This window comes from Chenopodium album, chromosome 10, assembly GCF_948465745.1.
Source record: "Chenopodium album chromosome 10, dcCheAlbu1.1, whole genome shotgun sequence".
NCBI classification, from domain to species: Eukaryota; Viridiplantae; Streptophyta; class Magnoliopsida; order Caryophyllales; family Amaranthaceae; genus Chenopodium; species Chenopodium album.
This window is the reverse complement of record NC_137843.1, coordinates 50928412-50946390: the sequence shown is the minus strand read 5'-3', so window position 1 is coordinate 50946390 and position 17979 is coordinate 50928412. Positions and strand designations below refer to the sequence as shown.

The 17979-nt window shown below is 37.0% G+C and overlaps 1 protein-coding gene across 1 annotated transcript; it reads right to left on the bottom strand.

Annotated features, from left to right (window-relative positions):
• Window positions 1–3494: 3494 nt before the first annotated feature.
• LOC145565344 (uncharacterized) lies at window positions 3495–8474 on the bottom strand. Its single transcript, XM_081625383.1, has 3 exons — window positions 8257–8474; window positions 4049–4219; window positions 3495–3918 (listed from the first exon to the last, which is right to left on the bottom strand). Exons 1-3 carry the CDS (start codon window positions 8472–8474, stop codon window positions 3495–3497), a joined length of 813 nt encoding a protein of 270 aa, XP_081481509.1.
• Window positions 8475–17979: the final 9505 nt, after the last annotated feature.

The window sequence follows — 17979 nt, the reverse complement described above, 5'->3', positions numbered from 1 at the left end:
ACCGGTGCCTAGAGAGGAGTATGACTTCTTTACGCTATGAGATTCGAAAAGTAGCTTTGTGCAATGGCCACATGATTAGGTGAGGTTGATAAGAGGGGTAAGTATAAAATACTTTTTTTTTTAAAACATGTCTAACATATCTTGTAATATGACCATGTGCTTTTATGTTACTAGATTGCAAAGGAAAATCAATCCTCAAAAATGAAAAAGGTGGAGAAGCCAAAATCCAAGGTCGTCCAACCTCCAAAGAACATGGAAGAGGGACAACGGTTGAAGGGTGAACACCTGTCGAAGAAGAGTTCGAGAGGTTCTGCCTTGAGCTCTACTCCATTAGTAGAAGCCGATGTCCTTCGTTCGCTCTCTAAAGCTTGTACTTTTCTTTACAACCGTGTTAGAGAGTTTCCTTTTGGTAGATCTATTGAAGTGAATTTACCTAAGGCGTTGTTCCACTATGATGAGGATGCAATCGCATTTATTTCAAGAGTGGATGTGAAGGAATTTCTAACCGGTTCCATGCTTAACATTTCCATCATTCAAACTTTCATGAGGTAATTCAATGCCACTATTCCTAATCATATTGTTGTTGCATTTTTTAATGTAGACAGTGCAATTAATAATTATTCCCCACATTGCTTTCATGAAGGTCACTACAGGAGCACTTTCTTAGTAAAGGTAATTCTGAGGCTGCAGTTGGGTAGTTATGCCCCAAGTAGACCTCCATTACCAGATTCTTATGCAACCCTCGTGATGTGCAAGATTACCTTGAGCGAAGTATTAAGGAATCAACGCGTGCGGGAGACAAGTTCATATTAGCGCCATGCTTTGAGGAGTACGTCTAAATATGTCATAATTCAGTTGTTTGATAAGTATTTATGTTGACGTCTAACAATTAATGGATTGTTATTTGGTGAATATATATGTAGTGCTCATTGGACTCTGTTGGTGATTTGTGTTTCCAATAACATAATCTATCATTTTGATTCGGCTCGTGTGAGTCCACCACATAAGTTGCTAGTGAAGAACCTACTTAATAGGTACATATTGTAACCCCTTGTTGATTATCCTCACCTAAGTTATTGGGTAGTTCTGTTTCTAACTTTGAACTTATTTTCCTACAGTGTTATGAAGAAGCTAAATTGTCGTTCTGTTGCGGGTCCTACGTTGAAATATGCAAAGGTAATGCCTTGACATAGTGACTTGTTTAATAAACTTGGCATTGATGATGGCTATGCATGATTACATTACCTTTTTGGCATGTTAGTGTGCGCAACAAGACAACGGAGTTGACTGTGCCTTGTACGTGATGAGGTTTATGCTTGACATAGTCAATAATTGCACGGAAGCTCAACACGTTGATGAGGTATGGGTTTTTTTTTTTTTCGTTCGATCAATATTTGCTTCCATTATTGCACCGAACACATAAATGGGAAAGAGAGAAGCCAAGGCAGCAACCAACTATATGTTGAACCCGAGGCAGCAGCCCGGGGAGTGGCCGAGGCATGGTGCCTATTGGGATTATGATGAATTTTGGTAACTTTGGTGAATTTGTTGAACTTTGGTCAATTTTTGGGAACTTGGTGCGTAATTGTTAGTGAATTTGGTTAATAAGTCATACAGGCTTTATTTGGGCCATTTTTGGTAAAATGTGTCCTAAAACTTAGTAAAATGCTATTTTCATGTAATTTCAAAACTTAGACACCTAAGACTAGGTAATATTGACATATTATGAGAAAGAAATAGTTCATTTGATAAGAAATGTAGAAAATGGGTAAAGTAGAAGTCATATAGGCTTTATTTGAGTCATTTTGGATATAATGCGTCCTAAAACTTAGTTAAATGCTATTTTCATGTGATTTCAAATCTTAGACACCTAAGATTAGGTAATGTTGACATGTTATGAGAAAGAAATAGTTCATTTGATAAGAAATGTAGAAAATGGGCAAAGTAGATTTCATGTAGGCCATAATTGGGCCATTTAAGATGAAAATGCGTATTAAAACTTAATAAAATGCACTTTTGATGTGATTTATTAATGGCATACAAGTTTGTGAAAGAAACAAGCCTATATATATAGTCTTTGAAATATTTGACATACATTTTTTTAACTTTTTGTAATACGCATGATATATAATAATGGTTGGTTTTTTTTCTTTCCCAAAGGTTTGCAAGATTCAAAGGGAAGGTCCGTTAACAAGCAAATAAATCAATGAAATTCGCGACATGTGGGCTTTTTTCGTGACATTTGATGGCATCTAGTGATCTTGAGCTAGTTTAGATTTGTGAACATTTTTATGTTTTTGAATTTGTATATTAACGTTAATTAGTTATAATTAATTAGTACGTTGTATTTGTGAGTGTTATCTTTATATATTTTGGTTTAATGACATAATACTATTAATTAAATATATTAATGATGTTACTAATTTTGATATATATAATTATTTCATGTTATTTGTATTGTTGTATGTAATATTAATTAATAATAACATTAATATTATTAATTAATAATAATATTATTATTATTATTAATTATTAATTAATAATAATAATAGTAATTAATATATATTATTATTAAACAATAATATTAATATTATTGTGACAGGTCACTAATATAATTATTATATTATTAATATAAATAATAAATTGAAAAATAAAAAAATCAAATGGAAAGCGGTTTGGCGCCAAAAGGGAAGCGGTTTGAACCGCTTCCCTTTTTAAAGGGCAATGGGAAGCCCCCCAAGCGCATGCAGTTCAAAACCGCTTCCTTTTAGGGGGTTTGAAGTGCTTCCTATTTACTTTTTTCTACTAGTGCATACATATTATAGGATAACATACGATTATAAGAAGGTAAAAGAAGTACTTGGTAAAAGAAAATAATAATAAAAAAGACGAAAAGGAAGTGAAGAAAAGACAAGGGATTAATATATGTCATCTACCTCTAACATAATACTAAAACATAAACCAAGAATGGCACGTGTTACTTTTTGTTATATTTTTTTTTTAATTTCTCCAAAACCTTGTTATTAATGTTTCTGGAAACAAAATTCTCCTCGATGTGCAAGGTTATTTCGGATATCAAGATGTACTAGCCTTGATGTCCAATAATGTTCGAACGTACTTGAGATCCACCTTGAAGGATGTCTGAGAGCTAGGCTTGCAAGAAAGAGAAAGTAATAAGCTGTCTAGGGGGTTAACATGGGAATGCCCCTCTGACGCTCAAGTCAATGAAATGTACTTTCTAGAGAGAAAGTAGAGAGAGAATGAGATATATTAGAAAAAAGTTACCATCATTAATCATTGGCTTACAATCTTTTTTTTTTCTAGAAAAACTGAGCTTAAAATTAATTCAGAGCAACCTTGTCCATCAGTACATAAGGTGCAATATCAAGGGGGCTATGATTTACCCAGATTTGCTCATCCCCTAAGGGAGAAATCTAGCTAAGTGATGAGCAACCATGTTGCCATCACGTTTTACATGAATGAAAAAAATAGAGTTAAAAATTACAACTTAGAGCTAAGATTTCTTCAAGGATTGAATCGAGCTCGGTATAGAAGATCATTGACTTGTTGAGTCTACTAACAATTGCCTCGCAATCCGTCTCCATCACTACGTTTTGCAACCCAAACCTGATGCCCAATCTGAGTGCCATGACAATGCCTTTAGCCTCTGCAATCACCGGCTGCCACCAGGACCTATAGCGTCTGACAGCAGCGAAGACCACATCACCATTCTCGTCCCTTGCTACAACACCAAGACTAATTACTCCCTCAATATTTAGATTCGCATCAAAGTTCAATTTAACCAATGCATGGGGAGGAGCCTTCCACACACGTTGTTGCTGCTGTTTATTAGCGTGACTAGGCTTTGAGTAAATACACTTTTCATACTTTCCCTGTTTCTCATCAAACCTCTTCACCCTATCAATGATCACCGAGCTAGTAGTGAGCTTATTCTTAAAGACAAGTTGATTCCTGTCATGCCACACGCACCAAGCCAAATAACCCCTTTCCGAATAATTTTTTCATCTAAGTTGTTCCAATCAGCTACAATCTCACACATAGACGAATTCCATCCCTTAACATAATTGAGCACTGAACATCCTCCCACATTAGCTTCACTCTGCTACAATTAAAAATTGCATGCCAGGGGCTCTCCTCTTCATTATTGCAGCGTGGACAAGTAGCATAATCAAGCAAATGTCTTCTCTGAAGTTCTGATCTGGTAAGCAAAGTATCAGTACATAGGTGCCAAAGAAAGTGCTTGACTTTTGGAGAGACATCCAAACCCCATATTTTTAACCCAAGCCTGGTGAAAATCATCAAGGTTACAAACCTTTCCCAACATGTAAGCAGATTTTACAGAGTAAGCGCCGTCCTTTGAGAAAGCCCACCCCAAATCATCTTTCGGTGCTCTCATACTAAGAGGAATTACAAGTATACATTACTTTTCTCGTTCAGTAAAATGCTCATCAATTAAATCAAGCCTCCACTCCATTCTATCAAGATCAATAATATCACTAACCTGCTGTAACTCAACTGGAATATCATTTAGACAAACGCCCCAACTCGTCAGCAAGCCAAGGATCAGAATGAAGCTTAACTTGCTGCCCATTCCCAATTCTCCAAAGAAGACCCTCTTTAACAAGGGCTTTGGCACTCTAAATGCTCCTCCAAGAGTAGCTATTTGAGTACCCTAGTGCAGCCTCCAGAATTGAGCAATATGGAAAATACTTGGACTTCATGACTTTCCAAAAATCGTGTCTTCACCCTTCACTAATCTCTACACTTGCCTCCCTAGCAATGCATCGTTAAAGACTCTCAAATCTTTAAACCCCATCCCACCTAGACATTTAGGCTCACACATACTCTTCCAATTTCTCCAATGAATACCCCTCCTCTCACCACTGCACCCCCCCTCCCCCCAAAAAAAAGAACCGTGCCATGGAAGCTTCAATTGTGTGAATAACCGAAATTGGAAACTTGTACACGCTAATTAGTTAAGTTGGTATAGCCTGGATCACATATTTGAGAAGTATCTCCTTTCCCGCCCTCGATAACAATTTTTCTTTCCATCCTTGAAGCTTTTTCCAAACCCTATCCATTAACTCCCTAAAGGTTGCTCTTTTTTATCTACCACAGCTAGGATTCCCAAATACCACTACTGAAATTCGGCTAAATTGCGACTGTTTTTCTACGACTGTCAAGAAAACGGTCGCGAAATATATGAAATCTGCGACCGTTTTATACATGGTTGCAATATTACGACTGTTTTAAAGGAGGACGCAAATTTGCGACTGTTTTGCGACCGTCTTTGGATTTTTAAACAATCGCAAAGATGTTTGAACAATTAAAAATAATTCTAAAATAAAATAATCCTTTTGCAACCGCTAAAACGTTCATAAATAGCGACTTATTTGAACAATTTTTTTTTTTATAAAGCAGGGTATAAAACAATGCCTCATGTTCCTAAACCCTAATCTTCTTTTCACGCACGCCACTCATCTCTCTTCTCTTTCCTCTGCATCTCCTTCTCTTTTCATTCTCTCTCTTCTCTTTCCCTTCCATCTCCCTTTCTTCCTTTCCTCCTTTCCTTTCTCACATGCCTCTCCATCTCCTTTTCTTTCCTTTTCCTTTCTTTCTCCTTATTCTCTTTCCGTTATTGCAGCACCATTTCCTCCATTTTTGTTCTTTTTTTCTTCTTCATTCAATTTCTTTTTCTTTGAATTTTTGTCAACAAACGGTTTTGGGTGTTTGGATTTTGTTGAACAAACGAAGAATTATTGTTTTTATGGTCAAATTTGTGAGGATTTATGTCTTCGTCATGTGCAATTACTAGATATATAAATGGATCTAATTATGGAGATAATTAAGTTCGTTTATTTTGGTCGTCGTTATATCATAGCTAGAGGTACTAACGATCTTTGGGCTAGTAAAATAGGCCAAAGCCCAATTGGACGGATCCTATAAGATCACACAAAGGGCCTAGATCGAGCACGAGAGGATGAGGCCCCCTCATCCCCTAGCATGGCCGGCCATATGGAGGAATAAGGAGGGTTTTGGGCTCCATGACTTAGTCAAATTATAATGGGATTATAAATAGACTAAGCGCCTAGGGTTTTAATTAGTGCAATTTAGTGATCACTTTGATCAAACCCTAATTAGCAAACACGAGACCAACCCCTCTCAAACTCCCTCTCTCTCACGACTCTCTCCTCCTCCCTCGGCGCCGGCTGTGGTGGTTCGTGGTGGTCGGCTTTGTCCATTAAAGGTGGTGATCGCGGTTTTCCCCCTCACTCGACTAATCTAGTATTGGTGGACGGCTCGTTCGAATCCCGTGGACTAAGTAGAGGGGAAACGCCTGGGGCTTTATTCTCTCCCTGATTTGCCAGTCGAATAGCTTCGTGGAATTCACGCTTTAAAGGTATGATTATGTGTCTTGTGTGTTATGCATGCGATATTGGGATTAGGTGCTTTATAAATATGATTCATGTTTTTCCGCATTATAATACCTATAAACTCCTACAATTCGAACATAAAAATTTCAGATCTAGAATTTTTATGGTCGAATTTGACCTTATAAACCCAAAGAGGAAGAAATATTGGGAAAGGTATGTGGTTTGTTGCGTTTTTTATTTGAATTTCCTTGATTATTTTAACACAAATTTTGTATATTTTTTTTTATTTTTGTTTGAGTTTCTATTCGAAGTTTGTTGATTTTGGGTTTGTTTTTGAGTTTTCGTTGATTTTGTACGAATTTTCGTGAACTTTGTTCATATTTGGTTCGAATTTCATTCATTTTGTGTTTGATTTCGAATTTTTGTTGATTTTGTTCATATTTTCGGTTATTTTGTTTATATTTTTGTTGAATTTTTCATGTTTTCGTTGATTTTGTTCACATTTTTGTTGATTTTGTTCATGTTTTTGTTATTTTTTGTTTGATTTTCATTAATTTTCTGGATTTCTTTTAGGGTTTATTTTTTTATGAATTCAAATGTTTGTTTTGTTCAAGGGATGTTTTGGGTGGGCGACGATGGTGGGTATAGGTGGTTTGGGTGGGCGATGATGGTGTATAAGTGGTTTGGGTGGGAAATAGTCGTGGGGCCGCTGGTTGTGACGAATAGGATGTGGGTGCATTTTTTTTTCTTTTTTTAGATTTTAGCGACTGCCAAGAGTGGTCGCTAATTGTCATATTTGCAAGCGTTTATAAAACCGGTTGCAAAAATTAATTTTTGCGACTTTTTTCCTTTCGGTCGTTGAAAATATTAAAAATAGTCGTAAAACATCTACGACCGTCAATCGGTCGTAATTATTGTTTTTTGCGACCAAATGAATAACGACCACCACATTACGACCGTCGACGGTCGCATTTAATTTTAGCAACTGTTTTTGCTATTTCAACGACCGTCTCCGACGATCGCAATTTGGCCGAATTTTAGTAGTGTACTTTTTGTGCCTCACCACTTCTTTCATCCCCAAGATCTCAACTAACTCTTGTCTTCGGTCAGTACTTACCCCTTTACTAAAAAACATTTTTGACTTTTCATAGTTCATTTTCTGTCTAGATGCCTCTTCATACCTGTTGTGAATATCAACTATCACTTGGCATTCCTATCGGTTGGCACGAGTAAAGAGGAGACTATCATCCGCAAGTAGGAGATGTGAAATTTCCGACCACTACGACTATGCCACTCTTGCACGAATCATACTCGAAAACGCATCTGCCACCATAATGAATAAATATGGTGACAATGGGTGTCCCTGTCTTAGACCTCTATTTGGAGTCAAAGAACCCCAAATATTTCCATTAATCACAAAAGAATAGTGCATAGCAGACACACATTTTATAACCAAATTCACCCATCTACTATTAAAACCCATTGTTAATAACAACTTCCTCAAAAAACCCCATTCAACTCTATCATAGGCCTTACTCATGTCAAGTTTCATTGCAATAGTACCTTCCTACTATTGGAGCGATGTTTCATAAAGTGGAATATTTCAAGGGCAATAAGGGCATTATTAGTTATCAGTCGGCCCGGAACAAAAGCACTTTGAAACTCAAAAATCACATCAGGGAGAATATTTTTCAGTCTAAGCACAATTACCTTTGAAACCAATTTATATATGACATTATAGAGACTAATAGGTCAAAACTCCGAAGGAAGGGTTGGAGAATTGACCTTTGGAATTAAAGAAATATTTGTAGCATTTAAATTTTTAGGAAAAGACATACCATAAAAAATGCTACAAACAAACCTTGCAACATCATCACCCAATATATGCCAAAATCGCTGATAGAAGATGGCGTGCATACCATCTTGCCCCGGAGCTTTGCTAGGGTGCATGAGTTGAAGAGCTTCAAAAACATCCTGCTTAGTATACGGTTTCATAAGGTCTGCATTATAAGTGGCCGAGATGACAGACTGGATATGTCTTAGAACCTCATCCAAAGCTGGTTTAGTGTAATACTCCATATTTTTATTATATTTTTATATATATATATAAATTATTTATTTTATTTATTTTTATACATTAAAATGCTTCGTTTCATTTTATTATTTAAATGAAATGTAAGTGTGTATAAATTAAATGAATCCTGAATTGAGGCAACAAAAGTATTTTCAATTGGGTTAATCCTATTTAAATAAGTGGACCAACTTATTGAGAATTTAAAGGCCCAATAAGTTGGCCCAAGTGAAAATTTGAAGGGGAGTAGAAATTAGTAATGGCAAAGTTGTAAATATGAGTTTTGTTCTAAAAAGGGGAGTATAAATACCTTGAAACCTGTAGAGAATAATTTCAAGCATCCCACACTTGAGCCCCACTGTGATCATACACTTAAGTATGATGGCGTGCAAAGGGAAGGAAGCTAGAGTAAAAGAGTCGCCAACAAGTTTTAGGAACTTGTAAACCGTTCACAGGGTGAAGGTTACACCCCTTTACGATCCATGAGATCGCTAACTCCATAGTAGTCTGGAACCATGACTGGATATTCGGGGATGAAGGTACAAATCCAACCTAAAAAAGATTAAACCTGCCCTAAAAATAGGCCTCTACTTTGTTCTACTCATATTCATGTGCGCTTTCTGACTAACATACAATCAATAGGTTAACCCTAAAATTGTTTAATCTATGTTGGTTGAATATTAATACACAAATAAATCTATTATTGACGATCACTTGAATTAAAATCATATTAACCAAAATAAAATTATTAATTTTCTTATTAAGCATGATTTCAAGTACAAATTCCCTTTAAACCTGCAAGAGAGGGGCGTGATCAAGAAATAACAATAATATATCAAGCAACATAATAACAACAATCATCATAATCATAATTATAATCTCAATAAAGCATAGTTTGGTCTGTGGCGCGACACGCTAGTGTCTGGCGCGACGAGACAGAAATGGCGTATCGCGACAGTTCCATCGTCCTTGCGATGGTTCAGTTTTCTGCCTGAGTCTTCACGCCGAGTCTGTTTAATCAATTTATTAATGGTATAAACCATATTGATTCCTTAATTAAGTCTAGGCACATAGTCCCATGGTCTTACACAAGAGCCAAATCATGTCACTTTCACTCACTTCTAAAGCACACACTATATATATGTTACACCTTGACCATGTCTAGAGAGTCTTGTGCGCGTGTTTTCCATCATTTTTTTAGGGGGGGTAAGTCGGATATTAATCCTCTAAACATAACCATGTTGTTTAAACCCCATCAGACACAGAAAAAAGTTCATACTAATAGCAACCCAACAAGAAGTCTATGAGCTTAGGCAAAACCTCGTTAACTTGAGCGAGATGATGAAGACCCTAGCTCTTCAAGTCAATGACCCTGCGAAACAACAACAAATGGAGCGAATGGACGAAAGCTTGAGCAAGCTTTCCAATGACTATAAATTCTAAGGGATTAGCTTACAAGGGGTCTTAGTGGACAAAGAACTTTCGCAAAAGTTCAATGCCAATGACATCCCTAAATTTAAACCAACTGACAACCCTACTTTCACCTAAAGGCCTTTGAAACCATAATGAACATCAAGGGGATTGACAGGAAAGTTTTCCACACTCTGTTCTCACTATCTTTTGAGACCGATTGCCAACAATGGTTCTTCTCCCTTGAAAAGGAGAAAACCTCTACTTGGGATGGCATAGTAAATGCTTTCATAGATAGGTGTAAGTGTAACTGTAGACACCCATTTGTGTCTCCCCAAAACCAAACCCAGTGATGAATACCTTTTGCGTCGAATGATAATCGAATGAGGTGAAAGTGTGAAAGGTCAGGTGTTGCGGTTAGTTTTTATTAAAAATTCTTTCTTTCTATTTTCGAAAAACAACTCTATTTTATGAAAATAGCCAATCCAGTTTAGTTTGGTCAACGACAAGGGTCCAATAATAGTGTAGTTGGATGGGGTTTGCAAAGAGCTTTCCAACGATATATTATAAGCCCAATTCCGATGAATAATGAGGAAGTTATGGCCAAAATACTAAACTGGGCCCGGTTTGATCTTTACATGCGGCCCGATGATCTAGGGGAGGGTCCAATGTTAATTATTATTCCTTAAGTTATTAGAATTAATTATAGTCTTCTAGAATTCTCTAGAAGGTTCTCTTAAGTCCTAATAAAATTAGAATTAATAATTATATTTTGATAAGTTTTATTTGGAATAAAATATTATTTTATGAAAATACGATTTCAATTTTCATACGGACTTTACAAGTCAATTTTGATTGATAAGTGGACTCCGTGTTTGAAAGCGCGTAGGAATCCAGGCTGTCGCCAAACGACAGGCCTGTCGCTACGCGACAAGCCTTGTCTCCACGCGACAGAGCTTGTCACCAAGCGACAAAGTCGGTTTTGCGGCGACATCGTGGAGTTTTATTCCTTATCAAATTCTACCTATTTCCAAACTTTTTTCCTTATAAATAGGGTCCTAAACCTCCGTTTTTATTCATCCACGTTCATCACTTCTCATCTATCATCTACAATAATTCTCTCTAAATTCTCTCTAGCTTTTCACAAACACAATTCCGCATACACGAGATCTAGAAACACCTAGCCAAGTTCAAAGTTGCCTTCTCCCTAGACGTGAAAGGTTTGATATTTCTGAGGGTTTGGTCCCAAATCTCTATTTCAGTTATTTGATTTAATTGTTTGATTTCATATTTTCCTTGAAGTTACTAACGCGTGTATTTTGTTATTAGAAAGAGGTACGAGGCATCAAAGTATGTAATCTTATTGCTCTATTCTTGTAGAAAGCATGTTTAAATTTGTTTAATTCCTAGCATCATGCTTAGGATGTTATTATTGCTTTCTAGCATCATATTTAGGGTGCCTTTTACACTTTTCTAATATCATGTTAGTATCATGCTAGGGCTAAAGCTTTGATTTTTATTGCTTAGTGACATGCTAGGGTTTGTTATTAATCTTGTTAGTATCATGCCTAGGATCTTGCTATTATATCTAAGCTTTATTATTAACATGATTATAATTGTTATGATTATTATTATGATTATAATTATGATTTATTATGTTGCTTGATATATATGTTTATTGTTATTGCTTGATCACGCCTTTTATGCATGTTTAAAGGGAATTTGTACTTGTAATCACGCTTAATAAGATAATTAATAATCTTGTTTAGGCTAATATGATTATAATTCAAGTGATCGCCAATAATTGTTTTGCTTTTGCATTAAATTCAACCAACATAGATAAACAGGTTTAGGGTTAACCTATTGATTGCATGTTAGTCAGAAAGCGCACATGAATGCGAGAAGAATGAAGTAGAGGCCTATTTAGGGAAGGTTCAATCTCTTTTAGGTTGGATTTGTACCTTCATCCCCGAACCCAATTTGGTTCAAGACCTTTTAGAGTTAACGGTCTCATGGATCGTTAGGGGTGTAATCTTCACCTTGTGAACGCTTTACAAGTTCCTAAAACTTGTTGGCGACTCTTTTGCTCTAGCTTCCTTCCTTTTGGACGCCACCATGCTTAAGTGCATGATCACAATGGGGTTCAAGTTTGGGGTAATGCTTGAAATATTCCCTACAGTTTTTGGCGACTCTGCTGGGGAGGATTTCTATTTTAATTCCTGAAATTTATTTTGGTAATTATTTAGAATGAGCGGGTGAGACTCGAAAAGTTCTAAGTATTTCATGTGCGTAATTTTGATTAGCATTATTGTCATATGCATAAAAGAGGTCCTCATTGGATAGACCATCCGAAATGAGTCAAAAACATAGGATTTTTACACATAGGAAATTTGAGAAATATCTTTCACAACTAGAATTGAAATAATACTGTGAAATCTGGAAAATTCTAAGAACGTAGATACCTGCCGAGGCATGTAGGAACTAGCGTCTAGAAAACAGGGCTTGTCACCTGTAAAGTGCTTCTGTTGCCTGGTGACAGTTCTGTCGCTTGGAGACAGGGGTACTTTTGCGGCGACAGTCCCTGTAGTCTGGTGCTAAGTTCTTCCAATACCGAGCCAGAACTCTGCCTTCTTGTTTTGACCATTTTTAGCACTATTGTCTCGATTCTACTTCCTGATTGAGTTTTTCTCACTTTTCTGAAACCCATATGTGTTCTACACATGGACATAACCCTCTGGGGGTTCACGCTCCATCTACCCAATCGAACGCTCCTGGCAACGACGGGTACATGCGAGTTTGTGAATCCACCAAACCGTGGAAGCAAGTTTTTTTGCGGGGTCCCATCTATACGCGCCAACCCATCCAAAGGTAAGGCTTCCACGCGATGCATCTGGACTCATAACCATGGACCCTCTTTGACTAACCCATATCCTCGAACTTTAGAGAACTAGAGCCATGGTTAGGTTGCAAACTCATTGCATCATATTGTGACTATTTAAACTATTTGTGCATTCTTTGCTTGTGCATACCCTATATGTGCTAACCGTTTGTTTGACTTGTGCTTAAGTTTAAATAAACTAATTAATGACTAAAAAGGACTTTGTATAACTAATTAATTAATCAATTTGACTAATTAAAGACTAATAAAGTAATTAATTTGACTTAGTACGACTGTAGGCATGTCCCCTTAAAGTAAGCTTACTGGAAACAGTCCCAGATTAATGTTCCAGCAATGACACAGGAGTTTGGGCTGTGGCGCCGCAGTTTACTGCTTGTCGCCTGGCGACAAATTTGTCGTTTGGCGACAAGCTTCAAACTGTGGCGACAGTTCTGTTGTCCCGACGACAGTCCATATTCTTACTCGAATCATCATGAAGAGTCTAATTAAACAGTTTGCTAATCAATTCGATTATTTTATTAATAAACAGTACCTTTGTTAAGTCCTTAATTCAGTTTAGTCACATAGACTAGCTGCATGGTCTTACACAAGAGCCTTAACATGTCACATACACTCACTAGTGTTAGCACACACTTTATATAGTCACCATGACCATGTCTTAGGTTCATGCATGAGTCGGTTTTTTCCGTCATTTGAGTTGGGGGTACATTTTATTCCTAATTTTTTTTCATATCTCTCCATCTACATCATCTTTCCATTCTCTACATGCTTTCCCCATGTCACAATATTCATTCTTCCTACCTTCTTCCATCTATTGCATGTTGAATAGAGTTGAGTCAAATAATTAACAACGAATATCCCTTAATTTCCCTTTCCACAGTACTTGGTCAAGGAGAGAAGGACGATTAATCAAAGACAACACCTTTATTCAAGTTCAACTTTTTGATAAGCCAATCGGTCAAAAAAGTAAAGCTAAGAAGATAATGGCAAGTCAGGAAGAAGTCAACGAACTCAAGGGACAAGTGGCTAACATTGCTGAAATGTTGAAGAATTTGACTCTTCAAATCAATGACCCTGTGAGACAACAACAAGTGGAGCTCATCCAGGAAAGTTTGAGCAGATTATCCAATGACTATAGATTCCAAGGCATTAGCTCACAAGGGGTCTCGGTGGACAAGGATCTTCTTCCGCAGAAGTTCAATGCCAACGACATCCCGAAATTCAAAGCAATGGATAACCCTTATTTTCATTTAAGAGCCTTTGAAACTGTAATGAATATTAAGGGAATAGATAAGAAAGCTTTTCATTCTGTGTTTTCTCTATCTTTAGAAACTGTTTGTCAGCAATGGTACTTTTCTCTTGATAAAGACAAAACCTCTAGTTGGGATGCTATTGTAAATGCTTTCATTGATAAATATAAATGTAATATTCAAGTCAAAACAGACCACAGACAACTTGAGATGTTAAAACAAAAAGAAAACGAAGGGTTCACTCCTTTCTTCAACAAATGGAGGGAAACTTCTGCTAATATGGTCAAGGTTCCTACCGAGAAAGAATCTGTGAGGATGTTCATCAAGAATCTTCAAGAAAAATATGCAAAGCACTTAATATATCAACACAACTTGAATACTTTCAAGGCTGTGTATAATATAGGCATTGACATTGAAGATGACCTTTTGAAAGATAATAGTGCGAGAGGAAACAAGAACGACCATCCTTCTTCTTCCTCTCCCATTAATGAAGTACATGCTACGATCACCTCCAAACCACGAATCCAAAGGTCGAAAAGAGTGTTCACTCCACTTGGTATGAGTTATGAAACAGCTTTCGAAAAAATACACCACAAAGGACTAGTCATGCCCATAGGGCCTATCAAAGATCCAATTCCCGAAGTCAGGCCGCCCAAGTGGGATCCTAATAAGCACTGCAAATATCACCAAGGAAAGGGTCACGACACTGAGGAGTGTTGGAAACTCAAAGAAGCTATTCAAGATCTAATCAATGACAATAAAACTTCCGAGATTCTAGCCATCGCAGAAGATCAAACATCCTTCGATCCTTCACTCCTTATCACACCTGTAGGTAAACCCGTGATCGAGACAGCTTATATAACCTCTCTTGATGAAGTGGCCATGATTGAGGAGGATGAAAGTATTATCTTAGATAATATCAGGGAAGACTTGTCAAGTCTAAAAGAAGACGTTCGAAAACTGCAAGATGTCATTGCCATGCTCTTGAATGTGGTAGAAGGATTAGCAAATCGAATGATGGTTGTTGAACAAAATTCTCACCAAGGATCTAATGAAGAACTCAATGCTCCTAAGCAACGACCAAAAATGGGCCATTGAAGAATACACACCAATAGGAATGACTTACAATGAAGCTTTTGACAGCTCCACGATCAAGGTCTCATTCACCCCATTGGTCCCAGTTAAGACCCTCCGCCTAAAAAACGGTATCCCAATTGGGACCCAAAATCTTATTGCCAATACCATAGAGGTCGTGGTCACACCACCGAAGTATGTCTCGCTCTCAAAGATCGTGTTCAAGACCTCATTGATTCAAGTCTCCTTCATGTTCCTCCGCGCGACAAGAAGGCCCAGATTAGTAACGATAACAACAGTGGCTATAAAGGAAAGAAGAAATATTATCCTTCTTCTTCCGAAAACACCTACTCTAGCAACAGTGTTGGTACTTTCGACCTTAATGAAATCTTAGCTATGGATAATCGAGGATTTAGAAAGCAACTAAGAAAGGATTTCACCCCTATTGGAATTAGCTACGATGATGCTTTCGATCGACTCCATGAAAAGAAACTCATTACTCCTAATTGGACCCATTCAAGATCCCCCACTTGAGAAGAGATTGCCTAGTTGGAACCCAAATGTACGCTGTAAGTACCATCAAGGTAGGGGTCATACTACCGAGAGCTGTTGGAAGCTAAAGGAAGCAATCCAATATTTGATCGACAATAACAAGCTTCCTATACCTCCAGTCGGCAAGAAGACCGAGTGATGATAAGGCACAAGATAAGAGGCGAGCTTCAACGACAAGATTTCGTGACCTCTTTTTCTATTTCTTTTTTATTCCTTTCCCCAATAAGTCTAGCATAGGCACCGTTTTATTCTCCTTAGATTTATTTTGTAGGTTTTTTTCTTTTTCCCTATAATAAAATGAGCATTTATTTCTTGCATATGATCATTTCATTACATCACGAAAAAAAAAATCGTCGAACTGAGCACAAGGTATACCAATGATTTGAGGCACCCCTTGTAGCCACATCATATCACCTCTCGCCCTTCAAATATACAATTCTTTTTTTGATAAACCACTTTGAGCCTCGTCTAACGATAGACCTTTCTTTCTTCAACCCACATCTACCTAACCTTGGGATGGGACAGTGTGCAATTTATGCAATTTTAAAAAGCTTGAGTGATTTCAAAAGATCAAAATAAATAAAATAGCAAAACAATAAAAGTGTACAAAAGGGAAAGTGTTCCAATGTCTTTGACATGAACATGTCTTTGATATGAACACGTCTCAAATTGCGTCTCTTATCGAGTTCTTGGTACCGTGCCTGAGAAACATGAATGCCAAGTGAGTGATAGACCGCATGATCGGGATTGCCCATACTTATCAAAAAGGTTCAAAATAAAAAATGCAAAAGAAAAAAATAAGAAAAAAGAGTTGAAACACTCAAGCATAAAAATACAAAGATTCAAAAGCAAGGTTGCACACCTTGGGGGGCTTATCTAGGGTCTTGAGCCTTTATCCCTTTATTCTTTAACCTTTAGCCTAACCAAGTTACAACCCTCAAAAGACCTCTTTGAGGTATACACACTTGTGTGAGGTTCGGCTAGAGCTACGTTTAGCCTGATTCTTAACGGATACGTAGGCAACCTCACATTGGTGTCTCCCCAAAACCAAACCCAGTGATGAATACCTTTTGCGTCGAATGATAATCGAACGAGGTGAAAGTGTGAAAGGTCAGGTGTTGCGGTTAGTTTTTATTAAAAATTCTTTCTTTCTGTTTTCGAAAAACAACTCTATTTTATGAAAATATCCAATCCAGTTTAGTTTGGTCCATGAAAAGGGTCCAATAATAGTGTAGTTGGATGGGGCTTATAAAGATATTTCCAACGATATATTATAAGCCCAATTCCGATGAATAATGAGGAAGTTATGGCCAAAATACTAAACTGGGCCCGGTTTGATCTTTACATGCGGCCCGATGATCTAGGGGAGGGTCCAATGTTAATTATTATTCCTTAAGTTATTAGAATTAATTATAGTCTTCTAGAATTCTCTAGAAGGTTCTCTTAAGTCCTAATAAAATTAGAATTAATAATTATATTTTGATAAGTTTTATTTGGAATAAAATATTATTTTAGGAAAATACGATTTCAATTTTCATATGGACTTTACAAGTCAATTTTGATTGATAAATGGACTCTGTGTTTGAAAGCGCGTAGGAATCCAGGCTGTCGTCAAACGACAGGCCTGTCGCTACGCGACAAGCCTTGTCGCCACGTGACATAGCTTGTCGCCAAGCGAAAAAGTCGGTTTTGCGGCGACATCGTGGAGTTTTATTCCTTATCAAATTCTACCTATTTCCGGACTGTTTTCTTATAAATAGGGTCCTAAACCTCCGTTTTTATTCATCCACGTTCAACAATTCTCGTCTATCATCTACAATAATTCTCTCTAAATTCTCTCTAGCTTTTCACAAACACAATTCCGCATACACGAGATCTAGAAACACCTAGCCAAGTTCAAAGTTGCCTTCGCCCTAGACATGAAAGGTTTGATATTTCTGAGGGTTTGGTCCCAAATCTCTATTTCAGTTATTTGATTTAATTGTTTGATTTCATATTTCCCTTGAAGTTACTAACGCGTGTATTTTGTTATTAGAAAGAGGTACGAGACATCAAAGTATGTAATCTTATTGCTCTATTTTTGTAGAAAGCATGTTTAAATTTGTTTAATTCCTAGCATCATGCTTAGGATGTTATTATTGCTTTCTAGCATCATGTTTAGGGTGCCTTTTACTCTTTTCTAATATCATGTTAGTATCATGCTAGGGCTAAAGCTTTGATTTTTATTGCTTAGTGACATGCTAGGGTTTGTCATTAATCTTGTTAGTATCATGCCTAGGATCTTGCTATTATATCTAAGCTTTATTATTAACATGATTATAATTGTTA